At 44.7% G+C, this 26,192-nt stretch overlaps 1 protein-coding gene across 3 annotated transcripts in view; it reads left to right on the plus strand.

The window, feature by feature from the left end:
* WWOX (WW domain containing oxidoreductase) overlaps nt 1-26,192 on the plus strand; it is a 904,953-nt gene that overhangs the window by 66,884 nt on the left and 811,877 nt on the right. For all 3 annotated transcript variants that reach the window (XM_083163618.1, XM_083163619.1, XM_083163617.1), the window contains exon 6: nt 17,528-17,634. In XM_083163618.1, coding sequence (XP_083019744.1) covers nt 17,528-17,634 — 107 coding nt within the window. The remainder of the gene's footprint in view (nt 1-17,527; nt 17,635-26,192) is intronic.

Raw genomic sequence — 26,192 nt, forward strand, 5'->3', positions numbered from 1 at the left:
TCTCATCTTCACCTCTGTACATGCTCATTGATAGGGGCTTCATGCTTGATGCCAAGGGGGCTTCATGCTCGTTGCCAAGGGGGAATACATGCTTGTTGCCAAGGGGGAGTGAAATTACTAGTTGCCAAGGGGGGGGGGGGGATGTAATTTCTTTAAATTGTGTGCGGCCGGAGGTCTAATGGGTGGTCTGGTGCACCCCCGGACCAGCCCTTAAGATTCGCCTATGGTTTCTGGCGGTGGCAGCTCAACGGGTGACCCGGTGGCCCCCAAAAATCGTCAGAAATGACAGGCGGCACGTGCCCGGGTGCCTCCTCCACCCGGATTAGTCACTGGTTATATCTAATTGCATTCCATCAGGCAATCTGGTGGGACTGACAATCCTATCCTGATGTATCCCTCCTATTATCCCTATAGATTGTAAGCTTGCAAGCAGGGCCCTCCTACCTCTGTCGGTTTGTTATTAACCAGTTGGTTTTATCATGGTTTCCTTTTGTAAAGTGCAACGGAATCTGCTGTGCTATATAAGAAACTGTAAATAAATAATGAATAAAACTCATGTTGACCTTTTCCATGTCTGTCGACTGTATGACGCATACTCCTTTTTTTTTTTTTTTTACTGTGAACTATCTCTGGTAGTGTTGGGCTGCAGGTGGCTAGGAGAAAATAATCATTGAAGAACAGAGTTTCCGCTTGGGTGCTGAGGAATACCAGCATGGTAATTGCAGCCGAAGAACAGTATATTTTGCTATGCATACAAACCAAAAATATTTGTTTTCAACATCATGATAGTATGCTTATAAAAGTGGGATGTACCATCAGTACGTAACCTACAGAACATCAGTATTGAAGGCATAAGTCTGGTGTCATAAGTCTGTGATATTATTCAAGAAGAGGGAAGGCAATATAGGACAGTGATACGTATAAGAGATGGTTACGGAACAGAATAATGTTTTGAAGCAACTGGAGTGTTTATATATTGAGTTATTAGTATTCGTTACACTTAACGAAGCATACTTATCATATTCTGTCGTGTATAGCAAGGAAGGTGCTTCTCTTACAGACACAGTGACTGACAGCTTGGCAGACTTGCCGTTCAGTTATGTATTGTGTGAATTGGTAGATGAATTCACAGGCTGTGTCAGTGATGTCAGAGCGACTGGAACAACTGCCGTCTGTGAATTAAAACATGGAAGTCAAAACTACAATCCATCTCCCCCGAACCACCCCCCCCCCCCCCACACACACACACATCTACAATGTTTTTTTAAATATTTGGATCATACAATTGGGTTGGGATCTTTTGGTCTGCAGCATGGGTCTTCAAACTGTGGCCCTCCAGATGTTGTGGAACTACATGTCCCAGCATGCCCTGACAGTTTTAGCATGCTCTTATAGGAAAAAATGTGGCAATGCATGCTGGGACATGTAGTTTCACAACATCTGGAGGGCCACAGTTTGAAGACCCATGGCCTACAGTATCTTGGTCGACAAGCATTAGGTCAACATGGGTCAAGGTCGACATGGGTCTGGGTCAACATGGCGTTTAGGTCAACAGGACATTAGGTTGACTCAAGCATTAGGTTGACAGTCAGGGCCGATGCTAGGGTGATCGGCGCCTCCCTGCAAAATCTAAATTTGCACCCTCCCATACAGTATATATATATATATATATATATATATATATATATATATATATATATATATATATATATATATATATATATATATATATACAGGGTGACAGTGGCACACACTCGGATTTTCATAAAAAGCAGTCAGGCTACAGCAGTAGTTTCCAACGTTTCGGAGTTTAATCCGTTGTCAAGGAGAGAACAAGTAACAATGAACAAAGTACTTACATATATAGATGTGCACCGGATCCCACCTCACGGTGTTCTGCCCGTCACACACTACTCCCAGTGCGGAGCTTCCTGGTTGGTCACGTGACCGGGACCAGACAGCTGATCTCACACGGGGTTCCCTGGGAAGCGTCCGTTGCTAGGAGACAGCGGTGGTAGGTCAGAAGCATCTGATCCGTGGGAGCGATGTCTGAGCACCTAAAGAAAACATGCCAACAGTGTTAGATACACTCAGTGATGAGAGCAAGAGATAAGAGTGTGAAAGAAGATAAGGACAAAAGTGGGGAACAAGAGGGGAGGGTACAAAGTACGTGGAAGCCAAAAGATATAATACAGTAATGCAATAACCTCAAATGACAAAGCAATATGGCCGATCAAGGACCCAGGCATATCTGAACATAATAAACGATTATAAGAACATGTTAAATGACAATTGTTCATTCAATCCATCTGTCTCTATATTCAGTGCGCTGACACTGCCGCAAGGTGCTGAACACCTAAGTATTGTGCCGTCTTGGATACCAGGGCTCTGGATACCAGGACAGTTTGTTTTATTCACGAGGTGCCCCTTCTTTTTCGTTTTGGAGCCAAAATTATTGTACAATATGTCGCAAGCATCCACATCAGCAGATCTCCCAGACAATCTGCTGAGACCAATCCTGCCCATTGGTGAACGTTTGAGATTCTCTGAGGATGAGTCCTCAGCCGCTCTCTTTTCCCAAAGACTAACTGACATGGAAGATGAACTTACTACACAAGACATCTTTGACAATTTATTCAAATTGAAGAAAAAGGAAATAGAATTTCTTCTTCATGGTGTCACGTTATCGGAATATTACAGAGAGCGTAAAATTCCACGGGGCTTTCGTGTTAGAAATACCCCTACTATTGGCCGTTACAACAATGACTTTTGCAGAAAGTGGTGCGCAATTTTAAATAATTGCTCATTTGACCTAATGACTTTGGTGATTAACGAATCAGCCAGGGAAATGGAGCTGATTCAGAAACGCATTGCTGATTATGAAAATCTTCACCTTTCGAAACTCACTGAAGACCCAGCACAGACCTGGTTGCCAAAATTGGCCTCACAACTTGCCACCTTCAAGAAAGAATTACTGGCATTCAAGAAAAATAAATTCGATCGCGTTAATCGCGACTACTCTGAGCAAAATGTGTACAGATGGCTTTCTGGCCCACACAGACCTCAGAAATATGATTGAAAACCAAAGAGACGTGGCTACCGCACAACCACCGATGTCGACACCTCCAGCGACGCAGCATCTTCAGCGGGTGATACACAATCCAAAAAACAGCAGTCAAAAAACTACCAGCGCCCACCACCGGGAGTCAGAACCCGAGCCATAAGAGAAAAAGACAGAGACCCCCCAGACGAGGTGGACAAAGTCATCGCAGCTCAAAATCTCGCCCGCGGCAAGAAGATGTGACTTTCAACATCTCCAACCGCATACTATCAGCGAGTGAAATGGCAGTGCTCAACAAAGGGTTATCATTCGTACCCACTAATAAATTCAATGCCTTCGACTGGAAGGTTGAGAATATCAAACTCAACCGCAAACTACGCTTAAAAGAATTCTTCAGTCGGAGCGACATCATGCCGACACCATGTCCACCCTCCATCTATGACTCATTCAAGAATAGGTCAAAATTTGACCCACCTTCATCGAACTCTACTATTCTCGGCTTCAATCGCATACTAGAGAATAAAGTGAATGCCCTACAGAATGATGACAAGAAACACACATTCTCAAATCTGTCGAGAGATGAATGGTTGGCTCTCCAGAACTTACGCTCTTACGATGATATCATGATACTCCCTGCCGACAAAGGGGGAGGTATCGTGATTTGGGACATCAATAATTACAAACAAGAAGTGTACTCTCAACTAAATACTGACACATACGAACACTTGCCCCACGATCCCTCGATGCAATACAAAGCAGAATTGGAGAAACTCCTAGATGAAGCAGTCTCCAAGAAAGACATACCATCCAGCGTGAGAGATTGGCTTCTAATCGAATCACCCAGGATACCCCTGCTATATTGTTTACCAAAGATTCACAAAAATCTGCTGTCCCCGCCTGGTAGACCGATAATCTCTGCTCGTCAATCACTCTACAGCAATGTGTCTTCATTTCTGGACTTTTTTCTTCAACCAGCAGTCCAGAACACCCCCACATATCTACAAGACACCACGGCCTTGCTCAATAAATTGAAAATGTTCCAGACCATCCCAGTGGGTACCTGGTTGGTGACATTAGACATTAGTAGTCTATACACCAGTATCCCGCACTCAGGAGGAATTGAAGCATCCAGAAAATTGCTAGACAATCACCCCTCATACGAAGGTCCCCCAGTCGAACTGATGATGAAACTATTGTACCTCATTCTCAACCGAAATGTTTTCTTATTCAATGGTCAATACTACAAGCAATGCACAGGCTGTGCTATGGGATCCCCGGTAGCGCCGTCATATGCTAATGCCTACATGGCTGACATTGAAAAAAGATTGTTCTTCGACAGCAATCTGGGAATGAAAATTTCCTTCTATACCCGCTACATAGACGATGTCTTACTGTTCTGGACAGGGACCGAATGTGAATTCAAGGAAGCCCTTGCATCCATCAATCTTATGGATTGTCCAATCAAACTTACATTTGACATGAGCCTTTGTTCGATAAATTACCTTGATGTCTGCATCTCCATTGTGAATGGGACCTTGACCACAGCGATCTATTCTAAAAAGACTGATCGCAACACCTTGTTGCTTGCTCAAAGCCACCATCCCCCAGCCCTTAAAAGAGGTCTCCCCTTCTCCCAACTTTTAAGGGTTAAAAGGATCACGAGCTCCGAGACAACCCTCAATCATGACCTTAACATGATGGAAAACAAATTCTATGAGAGAGGTTACTCCAAAGAGACACTGAAAGGGGCAAGAGCCAAATTGGACCTCATATCCAGAGAGGACACCCTACAGAAGAGAAGGTCTAAGGATTTTCCCCCCGACACCTTAGGCTGGGTACGTTCATACAATACGGCTGATGATCACATCCACAACACAGCACGCAACTTGTGGCCTGCGATACAACAAGACAAGGATCTAAAAACCTTGAAAAAAACCAGACTGATGTCATGCTTCACTAGGGGTAGAAACATCAGAGACATGGTCGTCCGGACGGACATTTCCAAAAGACTACCCTCTGGTACTCAACAGAAACCTGCTGGCTGTTACCGCTGTACGGGATGCACGACCTGCAGCGCGATGATAGCATGTAAGACCTTTAATCACCCACACACTGGTCGGACAATCCCCATCAAGCATGTACTCACCTGTTCTTCCTCGTACGTTGTGTACCTTATTACCTGTCCCTGCGGCCTTGGCTACGTGGGGAAAACTATCAGAACTTTCAAAGAAAGAATTGCCCTGCACCGTACTGCCATTCGAGCAGCCCTAACAAACAAGACTGTCGAACAACCCGTAGCAAAGCATTTCGTGTCTGCCAAACACAATCTGGCGAATTTACGCTACACTATCATTGACCACGTCCCCGATGACCTACGCGGTGGGGATAGGGGCAAACGACTGTTGCAGATTGAAACCCAATGGATTTTTAAGCTGGACACAGTTAACCCCAGAGGATTGAATGAACAATTGTCATTTAACATGTTCTTATAATCGTTTATTATGTTCAGATATGCCTGGGTCCTTGATCGGCCATATTGCTTTGTCATTTGAGGTTATTGCATTACTGTATTATATCTTTTGGCTTCCACGTACTTTGTACCCTCCCCTCTTGTTCCCCACTTTTGTCCTTATCTTCTTTCACACTCTTATCTCTTGCTCTCATCACTGAGTGTATCTAACACTGTTGGCATGTTTTCTTTAGGTGCTCAGACATCGCTCCCACGGATCAGATGCTTCTGACCTACCACCGCTGTCTCCTAGCAACGGACGCTTCCCAGGGAACCCCGTGTGAGATCAGCTGTCTGGTCCCGGTCACGTGACCAACCAGGAAGCTCCGCACTGTGAGTAGTGTGTGACGGGCAGAACACCGTGAGGTGGGATCCGGTGCACATCTATATATGTAAGTACTTTGTTCATTGTTACTTGTTCTCTCCTTGACAACGGATTAAACTCCGAAACGTTGGAAACTACTGCTGTAGCCTGACTGCTTTTTATGAAAATCCGAGTGTGTGCCACTGTCACCCTGTATATCTACTTCTCTGTGTGAGCACCCCGGTCGTCATTCATCAGTATATGGTGTGCCGTTCAAAGTTTATCTATATATATATATATATATATATATATATATATATATATATATATAAATAAAGCACTTACCCCCTCGCAGAAAGGATTGGAGCCGGCACACGGTAGTAGGTGAAGAAAAAAAGGGTTTATTGCAATTACATCATTGCACAAAGAGACAGCTGCCGACCTGACAGCCGTTTCAACTGCATGTGAGCAGTTTTCATCAGAGGTGCTCACATGCAGTTGAAACGGCTGTCAGGTCGGCAGCTGCCTCTTTGTGCAATGATGTAATTGCAATAAACCCTTTTTTTCTTCACCTACTACCGTGTGCCGGCTCCAATCCTTTCTGCGGGGGGGTAAGTGCTTTCTATTAACCACATTATGTGCCTGGCACCGGAACAGTTTTATCTTTAACCAGAGTGCCAACCTGAGAACCCAACTGTCTATATATATATATATATATATATATATATATATATATATATATATATACATACACACATATATGTATGTGTGTGTATGTGTGTATATATATATATATATACACACACACACACTGTATGTGTGTGTGTGTATATATATATATATATATATATACACTGTGTATATATATATATATATATATATATATATGTATGTGTTAGGTATTAACACAAGGGTGGCAGTGGCACTCACAGAATAAACACTCATAGCCACTTCTCTATTTCAACCAATTCTAATTAACCCTGTGAGTGCCACTGCCACCTCAATGTTAATACAGACGGTGTCTCTCACCTAATGTACTGTAGCTGCCTGTCAGCGTTGCCTTCTGTCCCGGCTCCCGCATTGTGTCCCGCGCCAGGTCAACCTGTTCCAGCTAAAATCCCACCGCCCGATGGCTCAGCTGGCTGTTCCCCCCACATGCATCTACTGTATGCGCCGGGCCAGTGTAATGACGTCAGGCGGCGTCACTCAGCGGGACAGGGTAAGTTGCACGGCGGTCGCTGCCCAAATGTTATTAATTGTCCCCCATGTCCAGCGCCTGGGACTGCCCTGCTGCCGGCACCGATGCCTTTCATATACCTTGAAAGGCTGCGGCAGCTGGCAGCTACAATATCGGAGGAGGGGAGGAAGCGCGCCCTGTCGACAGTCAAAAGGTTGACTTGTTTTTTCACAGTTTTTTTACCCGAATGTCGACATAGTCAACATGGACACAGTTTGAAGTGCACCGCATTCCTTCGCTTCGCTAGGCTTCGGGCACGGTGCATCGCTGCGTCCGGCACACTATTTTATTCTCCCACTACGCTCTAGGGGATGGTAGGGCATGAAATACCGCTTGTCGACACATGTCGGTTCGTAAAACTGTGACCTAATGACCTGTCGACCTAGAACCATGTCGACGTTGACCCATGTCGACCTAATGGTGTCAACCAACATACTGTAGACCAAATGACTGTATCCCATACAATTCTATCCAAGCGCTAGTTATGGCAACATTATTCACTGTTCTTAAACCTCATTCTATTGGACCCTTATAAAAATATTGTTCTTTCGCATTTAAAAGTGGCCGAAGTACAGCAAGAACACCAAGTTTAGGAAAGGTTCTGCCCTTTCACAAATGATCAACTTAAGGCCAAATATTCTGTTAAAAAATAATTCTTACTACACAGATGCCATATAAGAACAAATTGTTTTAGGAATGTAACGTTCCATTTGCCGTCACGTCAGAGCCTCAAGTTCAAAAAAAGGAATAAAACGTCTGAAATGTAAATGGCCTGTTTTTTGTTTGTTTCTCAATTACTGGTTTCCTCTTTTCCATAATATTCCATAGGTGTCCTATGGATTTTTGGGGTATTTTTCTTTCTTGTTGTTAGAATATATTAGAATATTGCTAGCTTTAGAATTACGCTTAAGGTGTGTACACGATGCAATTTTGACTATATAGTCAAATTCGATGGAAAGTTAGCGCAGATTGCACCATTTTTAGCTGCATCCGATGCTGATATGCAGCTCTGTATGTAGAAATAGATTGTGCAGACAAGTCTACTGCCTGGTACACACCAGGACGACTAGGGCCCAATCCCTTCAATCTAGATCCAATTCCGACCAATTGGATGTAGATTGTGTGGTGATTGGGCCCTTTTCTGTCCTGGTGTGGACCGATACCGATCCGATGCGCGGTCCAGCGGGTCGGTCGGTCATTATTCAGATCCTACCTGCTGCAGGTAGGATCTGAATAACGACCATACTGCCGGGTGCGGGTCGCCATTGGATCGGACCCACTCACGGTGCACATCGTGAGCGGGTCGTGCCCCCCCGCATCATTGTGAGCGGGTCTGAAGAAATACTGACGACCCGCTCACAATGTGCATCGTGAGCGGGTCGTCGTGGTATGTACCCTACATATTTCTGCTATCTCGTAATGAGGGCCATGCTTTACAATTAACAACATCTGCCGATTATCGTATTGAAGCCGGTGGCCGCCAAATCACACCATGTGTGCAACGCATTAGTCTTTCCATAGTATCCCTGTAAACCAGGACACACATGAATTACACAGCTTCTGTGGCTGATTAAACAGGGGAAATTCATGCTTGAAGGCAGCCAGCCACAGATTCCACAGTAATTAATTCAGAAGTGTCCCAGTTTAAAGGGATAGCACGGTAAGCCTACTTATGCTTATATGTCTTGCCTGTCGACCTGCTGTACACAAGCACTGGAGGATAACCTGTGTAACTAGGATCCTCTTACTGCCTTACATTTTGGCCAGCCCTAATACCTGTTTACTTTACACACCACAGACCACCATACCAGCTCTGCGGACCTTGTTCCCTCTGAATTCCCCAGTCTGTATACTTATTTCTGTACAGATGTGACTAGTAGAGACACACCCCATTTATATGGGCATGATCACCACCGGAACCACCCCATTTATATGGGCATGATCACCACCGGAACCACCTACAGTATTTCACTTCTTTTACGGCCTTTTTTTTTTCTGTAAACACTCATTCACTTCTTAAGTGCTTCGTATTGGAATGTTAATTTATTTTTATTGCTTTGATATTACTGCTGTGTGTGTATAGTCTTCTCCCAGTGAGAGAGCACAAAAGGTTTTGACCACATATGAAAAAAAAAAAAAAAACACTGTGTGATCCTAAACGGATTAATACAAAGCACAATACAAGAAATCTAATCGGGAGCTAACACTCCATAGCCCATATCCCATGCCAGTATTTGAGGATGGAGCTATATAGAGGCAGAATAAGGCTTGTGGGTTATACTGTAGCTATAGAGTCCCCCACTCTATCATGTATGCTACATTGTAGTCCCCATCCCCCCTAGTACTGACCTTCCGTTTCACATTTCTGTGTTCTGCGCAGAGCAGAGGGACCCCCAATTCCTCTCATTGGTGGCACAGATGTGATGTGTTACGTGACAGAGGTAATTAGGAAGTATGGAGCCTCTGTATGCTGCCTGTAAATGCAAAATGCGCAGCCGAGTGCACCCCTCCGTGTTTGTGTACTATAGGGTGGGTAAGGCTTTAATCCGGGGTGTATAGGCTGTTGGTGGAGATGGTCAGGGGGTGGCAGCTAGGTACTATGGGGTGGGTTATGCTCTAGGAAGGAGTCGTTATGCTATTGCTAGAGACAATTATGGGTTGTGTTAGGTTTAGGCACTAATGGGGGAGGCAGTAACATAACTAGAAATTTTGTGCCTCCCCGCCCAAAAGTTTCTGACGCCCTCCTCAATTTAATTATAATTGTTTTTACCTACATACTCACTGCCAGGGGGTGTCCTGCTCGTTTGCCAGGGGGCATGTGCTCACCAGCGGCCCAGACTCTGTCACTTCTGGGTAGCACTGTACATGCTGGGCTCCCCTGTCAGACCCTAGGGGTCTAAAAGCGTAACAGTGGACATTAGATAAATGCTTGAGAGAACAGGAAAGTCTTGTGTCTATTTTTGAAGGAATACAGAGTGGGGGCTTCTCGCACTGTGCGGGGAACAGGATTCCACATAGTCGGAGCCACAAAGCTGGAAGTTCTACCCCCAGGCAGATTCTAGGTACAGTTAATAGTCCATTATCTTCAGATCACAGTAATCGAGATGGGCAAAAAGGAATCAGAAGCTGCTTCAAGTACTGTGAGGTTCTGGTCATTAAGGGATTTGAAAGTCTTTAAGCCAATCTTAAAAATTATTCGCCATCTTACAGGCAGCCAGTGAAGGGAGTAGAGAAGGGGTAATATGTGGCTGGAGCGGGGCTGGTTGGTTAGGAGCCTTGCAGCTGCATTTTGTACCATCTGCAAGTAGCGCAGTTCTTTTGCTGGGAGACCAAAGTAGAGGGCGTTGCAGTAGTCTAGTTAAGAACAATGGAGGTAAAACAGGTAAATGCCACCCTGCCGAACGCACCGTGCTACGATGTGAGCATATGTGTGCGCTTACACATCCGCTTGCATGCACCCGCACAGAGGAAAAATCATACGATGGTTACGATCGAGTATTTTTTCCTCTGTTCCTTGCCTGGACTTACTCTTCCTATGGACACACTTTGCGCTGAATTCAAGGAGGGCGATGATGTCATCCACCTGCCCCAAGCAGACAGACAGGGCCACGTCTGCGTTAGCGCCCTGTTTTTTGTGTGCACACCCATAAAACACCGGACGGACCCCAATTCATTTTGCGAATGCTCGCCAAAGGTGTTCGCATCAATGGTTTGCATGTGCGCATGAGCACACCCCCACCATCTGAGATGGGGCCGAATTCAGACCTGCACAAACAGTTCTGAATTGGACCCCAATGTCAGCATTCATAGAGGTGTATGTGTACAGCTTCTACTTCTGTTAGTATACAATGCAACATACAGGTTTTGATCCGTTCTATTGTCCATATTTGGGTAAAGCTGCGGTTTTGGTAGTCTTATTATGTAGAAAGAGGCTGAGGAGTGGGAACGGGATTTAGATTGCGGCTCCACCCCGCTAATGTACATGTTCGTCTGTTGACCACACACCCGTGAGCATCCATGTTTGTGGGTATCCCTGACCCCAGTTCCAGTATCTGTTTATTACCTACTAGGCCTGTCAATATGAGTCTGGGGTTTGTGAATCACACCTGGAATTTGGTCCGTCCCGGGAGTGACCCTTCATTTGCTCTGATTGCCGGGTCGCTGACGTCATCCGCAAGGAGGAGCGGCGGCGCATCAGGTGGGGAAGGAGGTACTGTAGCACTGAAGTGATGCTGCTACCTCCTCCATAGAAGTGAATGGACCCAGGTCATTCGACCCGGGTTACCCGTTCACACTGCCCAGCAACCCAGGAATAATGCGTCTTCTATCCCGTGTCGGATTGCCGGGTTGCTGGACTCGGGATATTGAACATGGCCCTTAGCACCGCACAACGACCCGGGTTATTTGTGCGGTGTGAAAGGGGTATTAATAAGGTATTAATTGTGGATGTATCTCTGAATGCCCAATACCATAATGTTTGCTCTGTTTAACACTGCACAGGTTAAGGTCAAGTGTTTGTCAGCGATTGCCTTTCAATGGACAACTTACTTCTCAAACAAAGGGAAATCGGATCCCGGCACTATCTGCATCTTTAGCCAGCCCATGTACGCCAAGGCCCCTGCAGCACTTTAATTAAGCCGAATTCTTTGTCACTTTTGTGAGATTGTCAGAAAGATTTTTCTCTCCAATCCATAAACTCTTTGACTAAGCAATTAAACTTTTTTTTTTTGCACTTTCTCAAACAACACGGTCATTTAAACTTAGCAGATTTCCACAAAATCGACAAAAAATATCACATTTCAATCTTGCTGATTAGTAATCGTTTTTGTTTTTAATTATTATTATTTTTTTCAATTGCCACTTACGTCTCTTAATACGCATTCCTTGCCATGTCACATTAACGAGACGTGAATTGTTTGCTGCGCCAAAAAAAAACCAGAACTCCTCTGTATTATCTTATTACGCATCATAATATCTAATCACTTTAGTGGATTTCCGTAGACCAATTCCAAATATTTGCAAAGTACATTAAACTGCGTAATTATACATTTTTGTCTTACTGGCTTTAATAGGGAACATATGGTTACTTCATCAATCTTGCAAACCACACTTAATTTTTAAATGCTTTTATTTGAAGTAGTGTACAGTACACAATGAATGGGTCCCCAGAGAGTGTGTGAGAAGCAGCGAGAGTTTACTCGGTAAATTTAGAACAATCCAGTTATCCCAGTTAATTCAACAGTAAATTTTCTGCGTGTCTATCCAGTAGTGATCCAAGGGTGTCTTTATACACCTGTCTCAGCAATGAGTGTTTTCTCCGAGTATTGTTGCAATTCAGCAGTCCAGGAAACAGGCTTTGCAGGGAATTATATTTTATTCTCTTACAAAAAAAAAAAAAAACAGCTTTGAGGCTCTGTCGCTGGAGAATAGAAATAAGAGATCGTCAGTTTCCTTTGCAGGTACTGACACAATCCCTTTTTTATTAACTAATACCGATAATGCAGAGTCTTTTTCTAGGGCGTTTTTTAAGTGATATGCCGCTTTAAGTTTTTAAGCTTCTTACGCAGATGGCATTTTTTCCGGAATGACGGCGGTGGCTTGACTCACCTTACCGGCCGTGCTGCTGTACAGAATTATCATCTATAGCAGGGATGAACGGTGGGATCGTTTCTCAGGGTCCTAGACACTCATGGGGATCCTAAATGGCATTAATACCCCTTTCACACCAGAAATGCTGAGACAAACCCGTGAATTACAGAGAAAAACCCGGGACAAGCAGGGACATTCCTGGGTTGAGACCCTTTCACACCAGAAAAGTCCCTGCATTTTCTAGTGTGTGAAGAGGGCGGGATGGTGGCGGAGGTGGGCAGGAGATGGTGAGAATACTCACTCCGGTTGCTTGTCCTCAGTGCAGGGTGGGGATCCACAGAGGCGGCAGCGCAAATGACGGGACAGGCGGCGGATGAAAATGACGCAGCTCTCCGGCGCCCTCACTGCGGCCGGAGAGCTGCGTCATCATCATCCACCGCATGTCCCGCCATTTGCGCCTCGCCGCCTGCGTGGATTCCCGGCCGGACAGGACACCGAGGACCGTCAACCCGGGTAAATATACCCTACCCCATTCACACCAGCCAGGTCCCCGGGTTGAACCCGGGAACAATCCTGCTACGTAGCAGGGTTGGATTGCCGGCAAATTAGCCCGGTAATTTGTCCCGGGAACCTTTCACACCAGCGCTACTACCGGGTTGTTCCCGGACTCAACCCGGGAATTTAGGCTGGTGTGAAAGGGGTATTAGAGAACCCACGGGAAATTTTGTAGCAGCATGTAACATTGCTTTTCAGAGAAACATTGTTATATAGCAGCCGATTGATGTACGATGGCCTGGTATTACTGGCTAATCAGTGATAGGGAGCCTGATGTACTATATGGCCAGCACTGTAACCTCCCAAAGGGCGCATATTACCCTTAATCTTATAGTAATATACATCCTAAGGCACCCTGAAACCAAGACAAACCACAGTGGTGCCTATGAGCTATTTTTCCCCCATTCGACAAAACGGCGGATGGGCAAAATCCGCGCCGGACATGTAAATCAGCATTGAGAGCTTATGTGTCCTTTCAGACGGGCAGGCAATGGCTCAGTCGCTGGGTAGCAGCCTGATCTATCCACTGGAAAGGATGGCCGCCCTGTCCTAATATGCCAGGGTGTGCAGAGGGAGATGGGGGCCTTTCACAAACGTTGGTTTTTGGTGTGCTGGTGCATCTCTCCCCATCCCAACTTGTCATCACATAGAAACCTGCCCCCCCAGGATTAATGGGAAAAGCAGGGCAGAAATACATGTAGGTATATTTTTGTATTTTATTTTTTATTTAATTTTATGCCTTTTTAATAACACGCCATTAAATCCAGCTAAAAACCAGTGCATAAAGGCACTGCTGTCAGGCTAAAAGTTAGACAAGGTTTGTCCAGCATGAACCGGATGGAGTGAAATCGCCTTGTTTGTCTCCTGCAGTGTAATCCTCTTAGTGATATATATGCTCCTGGCTATAGAATCACCATTCGTCATCCCGCACCAGCCAACGGAAGGGGCTCACGCGCCGCGTTCCACTCTGAGTCCCCTGTACCTCCCCGCATCCCCCACTTGCTGCCCCCACTCCCTGCCCGTCTCCTGGAAGCGGAGACGTTCAGGGAAGCTGCTCCCTGCCGCCTTGCTGATGGGGACGCGCCAGCGTGTGAGACGCTTGTGTGTCCCCGTCAGTTGGAGCTCTTGTTTGCCGCCTGTGCCAGTTCAGGACATCTGGCGATCCTGGAGGCTGGCTGACCAGTGCTCCATCTGTAGCGTGGGATGTTCTGTACTAAGTATTACATTCGCAATATGATACGCCACAACAGTTATAGGCTTCATACCGGCAAAAGTAACGCTATTATGTACCAACAGAAGCGCAGCCCTCCCGATATCAGCTGTCCCTTGTGATAGAAGGATTTCAAGGTTTAGGACCCATAAGCCCATCTGTGCATGCGCAGAAAGGCGTGCATTCAGAGCCGAATTTCCCATTAGGCACGTGAGGCACCGGCCTAGGGGCGGCACATGTTTAGGGGCGGCACTTGGATGCCTGTGATAGTACTGTCAGCCCAAAATGTACCAATAACTGCAAAATATCCACTGTACTGTACTATATTCCATCTTAAATAGAGTGTAAATGGATAGGACAAGCAGATACTGCCCCTATAAACTGTCCTACTTAGTAAACATTATTGTTGTGCCTAGGGGCGCCCTCCTCCCTAAATCCGCCCCTGCGTGCATTGTTGTAGGTGCTGGGAGGGATTCAATTGGATTCCGCTCAGGTGGAGAGTTACAAAAGAAGCCCATAGACCTCTATTGGTTAACACCACCCAAGGATGCTGTTACTCAATGGGTCTAAGCTCCTGAATCCATCACAATCTCGAGCTTGGTACATATTGAAAATGCAGTAACCAAACTGGGGTTTTATCGCATTTTAGGGTTTAGTACATCCTGCCCAAATTCAGAAAGACGGCGCCACACAGGCACTGTGACAGTCTTTGCTCCCCTTCCGCACATGCGCCACCTTGGTAATTGATGGCTTTCCTTATCGATTTCTGCATCACTGGGATATTAACTCTTTGAGTGCCGAGTGAATTTGTCAAAATAGGTGTGAAACTTGGCAAGTATTTATTCATCATAATGACCGGTAATGCTTACTTCAGCGGTTCTCAAACTGTGGGTCCTGACCCCAAAGTGGGTCCCGACCTTCTCAGCATGGGGTCGCGACTCCATGTTGCTGACCATCAGGCTGATGACTTTTCTAATCTCAGTCACTGATTCAAGGAGTCTGATAAAATCTGTTGAATTGTCTGTTACTTCAGACTCCTCCCATCACTCTGTGCCTCCACAGTGCTGCCATGTATGTGCTGTCTGCTGACTACACATGTGATGTGATGGGTTATGGTATATTAAACTCCTCCCATAACTCTGTGCCTCCACAATGCTGCCATGTATGTGCTGTCTGCTGACTACACATGTGATGGGTTATGGTATATTAAACTCCTCCCATCACTCTGTGCCTCCACAATGCTGCCATGTATGTGCTGTCTGCTGACTACACATGTGATGTGATGGGTTATAGTATATTAGACTCCTCCCATCACTCTGTGCCTCCACAATGCTGCCATGTATGTGCTGTCTGCTGACTACACGTGTGATGTGATGGGTTATGGTATATTAGACTCCTCCCATCACTCTGTGCCTCCACAATGCTGCCATGTATGTGCTGTCTGCTGACTACACGTGTGATGTGATGGGTTATGGTATATTAGACTCCTCCCATCACTCTGTGCCTCCACAATGCTGCCATGTATGTGCTGTCTGCTGACTACACATGTGATGGGTTATAGTATATTAGACTCCTCCCATCACTTTGTGCCTCCACAATGCTGCCATGTATGTGCTGTCTGCTGCCTACACATGTAATGTGATGACCTTCTGCAGTAAATTGCTGGGGTCCCGTAATTATTTTTGTTGTCTGATGGGGTCCCGGAGCAAAATAGGCTTACTTTATATAGGAAAAATAAATTTTTCCGGTACTTGTTTCCTAGCACGGCTCCCACTACGTTAATTGCGTAGAGGGCTATTCTGCGTAAAAAAAATTGCATCGCATGCCATTTTAGTGGCACGCGATGCGATGCAATGAGATGCGATTTTTTTTTTAACTTAATTTATTCACTGCTTTTGTCCCCAGGCCATCTCATCGCATCGCATGCCATTTTAGTGGCATGCGATGAGATACAATTTTTAAGTTACTTTATTCACTGCTTATGTCCCCAGGGCCATCTCATCGCATGGCATCGCACCTCCCGCAAAATCGCATGCGATCGCATGCAATTTTTTTGATCGCATGCGATTTTGTGGGGTGCTATGCCATGACATTAGGATTAGGTATACAATAATATGATTATATGTCCCAAAAATTGTTTTAACGCACCCCCCCCCCCCCACTATCCACGCCACCCCGAAGCGTGGCGGAACGCGTCCTCTGACTTTTTCATTACCCTACTATCCATGGCGGCGTGGAGTTGATTTTATATAATGTGGCGAGCGCAGCAAGCCACTGAGCCCCGCTAGGGGACACGGAATACAATTAAAGTAATCCGCGTCCCCTCGCGGCTCTCGGTGGCTTGCTGCTCTCGCCACAATATATAAAATCAACTCCACGCCGACGTCGATAGTGAGGTAATGAAAAAGTCGGAGGACGCGTTCCGCCGCCCCTCGCGGGGCTCACTGCGCTGGCCACGCTTCGGGGTGGTGTGGATTGTGGGGGGGGGGGGGTGCGTTAAACCTATTTTTGGGACTAACAATCATATTATTGTATACCTAATGTCATGGCATAGCACCCCAGAAAATTGCATGTGATCATAATATCGCATGCTATTTTGCGGGAGGTGCGATGCCATGTGATGAGATGGCTCTGGGGACATAAGCAGTGAATAAATTAACTAAAAAAAAAAAATTTGCAATTCCCCTACAGTGCCGTACGTAGGTAATCTGGGCGCCGTGCTAGGAAACAAGTAACTTTTTTCCTGCTAAACATTATTTGAATTTATACAACAAATGTAAACGACACTGGGATTTTTAGTGAATACTTTGCACATCTCTAACAGATGTTGGCACTCAAGGGTACTAGTTCATGTACCTTACAAGCTGATAACTCAAAGAAATGGCCCCCCCCCCCCCCCCCTTTATTTATAGTTTACGTGATAGCTTCATATATTGTAGGGGTTGTTAATGTGACTTATCGACAGCTGATGTTTACAGTATATCACTATAGCATTTACATTGGACATTTGTTTTATTATTCATTTAATTTTTTTTTTATACATTTTCATTTTTCCCCTTAAGGATTTGAAACGACTCGATCTTTGTCCCTTCACGGAGCCCTCGTCATAATGGCCTGCAGAGACCTCCAGAAGGCAGGTGAAGCCAAGCGTCGGATTGTAGACGAATGGGTAAGTCGGCAGATTGCTTGGTCACATTACTTGAACGTAAACCCTCTGAAATTAGTGTTGGCTGTTTTAAAGCTCATGTATTAATAGTGAAAATGTGGGACTATGGATTTCTATTGTTAGTACTTTAATCGTGCAGTCCTTGAAGGAATTGTTGAGGTGGGCTTTATAGCAGAGCGCGATCTCTAAGACATATGATCCAGCATGATGCCATTGGCTTGCCGTCGCTTGTTTAGGTTTTTGTGATGCTGCTGCGGGTTCTTTGCAGGTTATATCCTAGGAGGCCCTATAATTCTGCTTAAATGTAATGTCTGATCCAACGAACCCGCTTGTCATCACTTGTACTTACTGAGTTACTTCATATATAGTAGCTTACTTCCTGTAACGCTTACAATAATATCAGGTATTTTCCCCAAGGTAATCTAGAATTGTATAGATGGGGGACAGGGGCAAGTTTAAGGGTCAGGCCACTGCAAGGAACATTTCTGTGTTTGCGTGGTCCCCTCACAATCTTGGTTCTACCCCTTCATGTTGGGGCCAATCCCAAAGCAGTCCTGATCTCACTTCACCATCATCTTCCGCACCACATTTTGCTGCCCATTGCCCCAGCGGTATCCGGTCGACAGATCTACGATGTCTAAATCGACCATGTTATGGTCATCCACGCTTAGTCGAACCATATAGTTATACGCCTAAAGATAGTTGACCAGGTCTAGATTGAGAGTAATGGAAGTTAGACGCCATCATTAGAGCAACAGGAGTGTGGTCAATGGTCACATGGCCACCATGGGTTTTTCAAGTTTTTTTGTTGTCGAGTGTCACAGGTTGACTTGGTTCAAACTTTACTATCCAAGTGGACATAGAGTGAGGTTATAATAGTGTGCCAAGCGTAGTGAGCCATGCAAGGGCACACTGTGCACGTATACAGTGTCAATGGGGACACCGGTGATATTCGGCACCAAGAAAACATGAAAAACTCATGTCGAGAATGTGACCGTCGACCACGCTCCCATCGCTCTAACGGTGGCGCCTAACTTCTGTTACTGTTGATCTAGACGTGGTCGACTATCTTTAGGCGTTTAACTAAATAGGTTCAACTAAGGGTGGTTGACCATTACAACTTCAATCCGCTATAACTTAACCGCTCCACCACCGGCAGATGCAAAACAAAATAATAAAAAACTAAGCCTTAATGACAAAGGAAAACAATGTCCAGGTCTCATCGGCCTGCTGGCCATCCTCCAGCAAGTGCTATCCGTGGGGATGTGCCTAGTGGGAAATCCACCACTGGATAGGGGCACCAAACCAATGAACCAGGAGGAAGTATTGTCGGAGTCAAAACAACCAACTATTACTGACACTAATGATACAAAATAAATAGAGGTTATGGCAGACAAAGTATTACAGTCTTTGTCAATACATGGTAATACAAATAATAAGACCCACGTTTGAGTGCAAGCAGAAGAAATCTTGGGTTAATGGTAAAATCCAGGACCTGCCCTTAGAACCTCATTTTGCATTGTACATGGTTTTTTGTCTGCAACATGTACCCCAGGAGTAACAATAGATCAATACAGTTGCCGCTCACGAGTAGGAGTGACTTCAAGGGAGTGGAGAACGTCAGCCACAGTACTGCTGGTGCACTGAGATATCCTCATGTGAAGTACGGGGTACAAGAGAAAAATGAACAATTGACATCATAAGTGACCCAAATATTTGTGGTATTAAGGGACCTTTTATGTTCTCCTTTTTTCTGTTAAAGGACAATTGAAATAGTAAAATATCTAATTCCTGGCATGTATTGTGTGTTACAGTGTATAAAAAGAGAGAGCGCACTTAATATATCAATATATTTAATTAATAAATTGACACATTTTAAAACAATTCATTTGTGAATAGATATAACATGATAAATAAAATAAGAATCAACTTTAAATATCTCTAAAAATGTATCCAGAGGTCAAATGTCATCAAACTATAGCTCCAATGCTCTTACCCACTTAAGTCCTTGTATTGAAGGGGGGGGGTGTATGTGGGGAGCCTCCACTGTGTAATTTATAACAATTGTGGCCAGAGATAAATTGCACCAATTTGAGGCAGATTAAAGGCAAATGTCACTAGACCAAATGCTTCCAGGCACTTTGTGTCAGTCCTTATCTTTAAGGGTTTATTACCGCAGGACAGGGGGATGATGGAATAGGGCAGGAAAGTCAGTAGGTCGCTTCTACCGGCATGGCTCTGTTGTATTTGGAGCCAACGCCGGGCGTAACCTTTGCTGTAGCAGATGGAATAAGTCGCTACAACCGGTGCGGCTCAGGTGTAAGAGGACATTTGACCTCTGGATAAATTTTGAGCGATTATTTAAAGTTGATTCTTATTTTATTTATCATGTTCTATCTATTCACAAATGAATTGTTTTAAAATGTGTCTTTTTATTAATTACATATATAGATATATTAAGGGGGGTATTCAATGTCTGTCGAGCTCCTTATTTTTGTCGAGCTTTGTTGTTTTCTCGACGAGAGGTTGGTTATTTATGAGGTCGCCTATTCATTGTCTAGTTTTCTCGACTTGTCGAGCAGAGCTCACCTGATTTGGTTTTCGGTTTGCTCGACTGTCGAGTTTAACATAACTCGACTTGTCGAGTTATTTTGGGTAAAATCTGTCGAGATAATTCCTGCATCCTATTCAATGTCAAAGAATTCACCTGACCTCGACTGTTTGAAATCACTCTTCCCTCAAATTTAACTCAACAATTATTTCTGTCGTGACAAGGGAGTTTCTCTTGTTGCATGTTCATAAATTGTGTTAAATGTATATGCAGGATTGTACTTATGTTTGTAGTGCTTATCTTGACTTCTGTCTTTGTGATATTTTGCTAAATATTCCTCTTTTGATTAACTTTACATTTGCTGCATGTTTATATGAGATGCTTTAACCCATTATTCCATGATGTCAGCATCAGTTTTCCGCTTGTATTATTACGCATTTGTTTAAATTATTCCATTTGGCATATAAGAAGTATTATCTTTTTTTCTGCTCACCTTTCATGTTCACTGTGCTGCATTTTGCCCATTGAAAGTCTTCTGTATACATGTCTATTTCATACCCTCCAACTGTACCGATTTAGCCGGTACAGTACCGTTTTTAAATGGTCTGTACCGGCTAAATCATAGTGTACCGAATGTACCGTTTTTTGGGATCCCGCGCTGGTGTCAGTGCGGTTGGGTGGGCACTGGCGCTGTATCGCCATTGCAGGTCGGGTGGGCACTGGCACAACAAGCTGGGCCACAGAACGGTAACTCCTGCTGCTCCAGTGTTGCCGCCTTCTCCTCCTCCCCCCGCACGCCCGGGACCGGTGCGAGCTTCAGCCGCTGTGCGTGTGCTACGTCGCTTGCTCTGAATGACACCCAGGCCAGTGCAGGAAGGGAAGCGCCGCTCAGTCAGTATAATAGTGTGTATCGGTTAGTTTCTCGTCGTGGAAATGATCCTTCACTGCAGCCAGCCACTCTTCTCCCTGTGCTGCCCGTGCGCACGGCAGCACAGGGAGAAGAGTGGCTGGCTGCAGTGAAGAAGACTGACTGAGCGGCGCTTCCCTTCCTGCACTGGCAGAGCAAGCGACGTAGCACACGCGCGGGGGCTGAAGCTCGCACCGGTCCCGGGTGTGCGGGGGGGAGGAGGAGAAGGCAGATGAACTGCACTGCTGGCCACTTGGAGCTGGGGATCCACTATAGTGATGCTGTTATGGAACAGCAGATGGGGAACAGAATATCACATCCGATGCTGGCTGAAAGGGGAGGTCCACAAGCAACAGGACTAGTGACACCATCAGCAGAGGTAACCTGGGAAGTGGGTACATATACATGGGGTTGGGGTGTAGTAGTTGGTGCACACAGTACACATTCAGAAAGGGGACGTGGCTGCACCCTTTTTTTTTTTAACCATGACCACGCCCCCTTGTTAATGGCCACGCCCTCTTTCTGAATGTGTACCGATTTCCTATCTTCAAATGTTGGAGGGTATGCTATTTATGTCTACTTCTGGTTTGATCAAACACCTATGTTTAGGTCCCTTGTATACATGCTGGGGCAGAATTACTCAGGATACAATGTTTGTTTGTTGCCATTCTTTTGTTTACTTCTACAATGCAATGCATTGCAATTTACCTCAGAGCTCTCATTCCTGTACTGAGACTTCAGGGAGATACCAGCATTGTGCAGTCTGCTGATTTGGAAATGGTTTTTATAGGAGAATTTTCATTTTTAACAAGATATCTACTTTTATATAATTGACTATAAAAATGAAGCCTATCTCTGACAATTTCCACTTTCCTCTCTAGGGGAGAACTCGACTTGTCGAGCAGGGAAGAACTCGACTTGTCGAGCAGATGAGAACTCGACTTGTCGAGCTAAATTTTCAGTTAGCAAAATGAGAAAAACAAATGCAAATGCTCGACAATTCGGACTGTTACTGGTGGGATTGAAATTACAGTTTGAATAGGCGAGAACTCGACTTGTCGAGCTAAATATTCATGTCGAGCAAAACGAGAAAAACAAATGCTCGACAATTCGGACTGTCACTGGTGGGATTGAATACCCCCTTAAGTGTGCTCTCTCTTTTTAGTGGAATTTTGGTTATGTTGGTTTAATTGTTGGGAGCAGCACCGTAACCAATTAATGCTGTGGTACATTTAAAATTATATACTGTATATTTAATTTAACTTAATTTTTATAATTTGCACCTGATATACCAGTAAGTGGTAAAACATAAAAATAAAGAAATATTAATTTAAATTAAGAGCTACAGTATATATGCACAAATTCCTTTGTTCGGGTTCTGTACTTAATAGAATGGATTGTTTCTTCTTTATATAGAAAGGGAAGAGTAAAGCAACTGAACATCTAGATCGAAGTAGTGCATTCAGATTTAAATAGCCCCCAAAACGTTCTATTTTAAGCATGTCCGAAAGTATTCCATTCTTAACCCTTTGAATGCCAAGTGAATTTGCCAAAACAGGTGTAAAAATTGCCAAAGCAAACATTTTTTATTCATCATAATGACCTGTAATGTTTATCTTAAATAGGAAAAATATATATAACCCATTTTTTTTAATTTGAATTAATATAACAAATGTGAAATTCGCTGGCATTTTTTTTAGCGGATATTTTGATCATCTCACAGAGATGTCGGCACTCAAAGAGTTAATAAATCTTCTTGTCGGGGGGAACTTTTCATTTTTGTACTTGGTCATTTCGTTTTATTTTCCCATGAGACTAAATTTTGCAGTTGGCAAAGAAGGGGTCAGACATTCCTTTGGCTCTTACGAACGGCAGCAGGTGGCTCTCGTACCTCAGCAACGTCCTCACAGAGCCTCGGTAGTAAGTGGGAGCGTACTGTACCCTGTCAATAAGTACATCTGAAAGCCCTGCCATGTACCGCTTCTAAAGGGTCCAAAACATCTTGAGAAAACCATTTCATCTGTCCGCGAACTGAGTGAAAAACATTCAGCGTATCTTTGTAACGACTTGGTTGTTGTTTGTGGAGAGGGACTAATTAACTGATTATTGTGCTAATATTATGGCACTTTGACAGTCCTTTAGATTTCCGAGGCTGTGAAAATAAACAAATGAAATGCAGGTGCTGGAGCAGAAAGAAGAAGTTATTACTGAACTTTGATTACTTGCTCTGTATAGCCAGGAGAGAAATTGTTGATTAATTACAGGATGTTAGAATTTACATTACGTTCTATGGAAAAAAAATAAAAAAAAGTATTACACTTGAACCAAGAGGAATTCTGCAAACCTACAGAGGGTTTTAGTAGATTAGTTTAGTCTAAGGCAATAGAGTATAAGAACACATCTGTACTTCCATCCAAATAGCCAATCGGGTGTCCCGTGGGATGCCATGCGCTAACTTGGAAGCTTCTTGCTGCCCTCTGGTGTGTATACTGTGCATTGCCACTATTTTGGCTGATGTAGCGTACGTGTGTAAAGCCTCCCATACACTATTTATACTATTTCCGACCGATCGGGGCCCTAATCGGGGGCATGTGTTGTCCCCTCGGGTCCCGTATGCAGCAGACCTGAGTCGGAGGTCAGACTAGCATGCAGCTGGTCTGACTTCCGACTCGGACCCCCCTCCCGGCAGCGGGGAGCAGGGGTTGCATGTGATCCATCACAGACCTGGGCAGCTCGGGGGGGTGTGTGTTGGATGACCGTACACTGCTGCGATAGATCGCAGTAGTGTATGCCCACCTTAAGTGTTCGGCACTCTTTTTTGCTAGCTTCTGATATAAGCCTCCCATTCTCAAAACGCGTGGGAAAGGCCGCGAGCTGTAGGTCAGGTGACGATCTGCTCTGACTGTAATACATGCAGTGTGCAACGTTAACTTCTGCACTCTCCCTGGCAGCTCCCCAGCAGCTGGATTGCATGCAATAAATTGTATGCAGTTCTTTTGCATGCAGTGCATCTCATGCGATCCCATTCACCACCACGGGATATAACCAATCCTTATGGCCGCAAAGACCATCAGATCCGATCCAATGCGCACAGGACTGCGGACCGGAGTTGAAAGTAAGACATATGATTTGACACAAGATTTATAGGCCCAAGGGGCCTAATTCAGGTTTGTTTGCAAAAGCATACTTCTTTAATGGACAAAACCATGTGCACTGCAGGTGGGTCTGGTAACGGGTGTGGATCATTTGGTCTACAACAACTTGGTCGACAAGCATTGGGTCCACATGGGTCTAGGTCGACAGGGTCATTAGGTCGACATGGGGTTTTTCATTGTCGACCTTGCTGCATGTCGACCTAGTGTTGTCGACCCACCTGCAGTGCACATGTTTTGTCCATTAAAGAAAGAGTTTGGTTTTGCAAACCAACCTGAATCACCCCTGGTTCTTCAAAAACGCCCTTTGCGCGCGCTCTCTCTCTTTTTTTTTTATGAAACTTATATATATATATATATATATCTATATATATATATATATATATATATATATATATATATAGATATATATATATATATATATATATATATATGGTACTTGTTTCCTAGCACGGCCACAATCGCGGGCATCGGGTGTCATTTTTAGTGGTATACGACGCGATGCCCCCGATTTTCCCATTGAAATGCATTGGAAAAAGTCAATATCGCGTCGGTCGCGTCGTATGCGGCTAAAAAAGGCTTAAATGGTCCATACGCAATGCCCCCGATTTTACCATAGGGAACAATGTTAAATGCCTCAATTTACTCGCGATGCCCCCGATTTCCCATAGGAATCAATGTTAAATGGCTCAATTGACCCAAATCATCATAGGGAACAATGGTAAATGGGCCAGAAAACCCAAAAAACACCCCTGAACAGTGAAATGTTCCCCCAAAAGTAGTTGACGCCACCCCACGATCAATGCCAACCCGAAGCGTGGCGAGCGGCGGCGGTACGCGTCCTCCGACCTTTTCATACCCCCACTATCCACGTCGGCGTGGAGTTGAGAATACATTAGTGTGGTGAGCGCAGCGAGCCACCGAGCCCGAAGCGTGGCGAGCGGACGCAGATACCTTCACAGGTAAACGCGTCCCTTTGCGGGCTTCACAGGTATCCGGGGCTCGCTGCGCTCGCCACGCTTCGGGCTCGGTGGCTCGCTGCACTCGCCACACTATTCTATTCTCAACTCCACGCCGACGTGGATAGTGGGGGTATGAAAAGGTCGGAGGACGCGTACCGCCGCCCCTTGCGGGCTCGCTGCGCTCGCCACGCTTCGGGTTCGCGTTGATCGTGGGGTGGCGTCAACTACTTTTGGGGGGACATTTCAGTGTTCAGCGGTTTTCTGGCCCATTTCCCATTGTTCCCTATGATGGTTTGGGTCAATTGAGCCATTTAACATTGATTCCTATGGTAAATCGGGGGCATCGCGGCTAAATTGAGGTATTTAACATTGTTCCCTATGGGAAAATCGCGGGCATCGCGTCGGTACCATCGCACCCGATTTTTTAGTGCCCCCGATTTTTCCTCACGATGCCCACGATGAGCATCTTTGTGGCCGTGCTAGGAAACAAGTACCATATATATATATATATATATATATATATATATATATATATATATATATATATATATTGTATATCAATCCCCAGATAGAACAGTCCAATCTAGAGACAGACAGGTCCAGCACACCTCAGCATGTCACATGCAGTAAAATCATTTAATGAAGCAAATAAGCTGTACAGGGTTTCATTATACTTAGCATCCGTGGCAGTAGCTGAAGACAGCAGTATAATTTTATATCCACAGGCATAGCCCTTATGTATATATATATATATATAAAATACATTTCAATATCCTGAAATTGTCTGTGAAAATATTTGTGACAACCCATGAAGAATGGTCAATGGCCACCAGTAAGTGGCAATTTCAGACGATTCAATATCAATCTATCGATCCCAAAAGCAGAATATTGCATTACCCACCTCTACGCTGTAAAATATAGATTTCATTAATGTTAACAGCAAATTTTTTATTGTCCCTATACGATGATGAAGGGAGAATCCTGATTGC

This window comes from Crinia signifera, chromosome 11 (assembly GCF_055691185.1).
Source record: "Crinia signifera chromosome 11, ASM5569118v1, whole genome shotgun sequence".
Taxonomy (NCBI): Eukaryota; Metazoa; Chordata; class Amphibia; order Anura; family Myobatrachidae; genus Crinia; species Crinia signifera.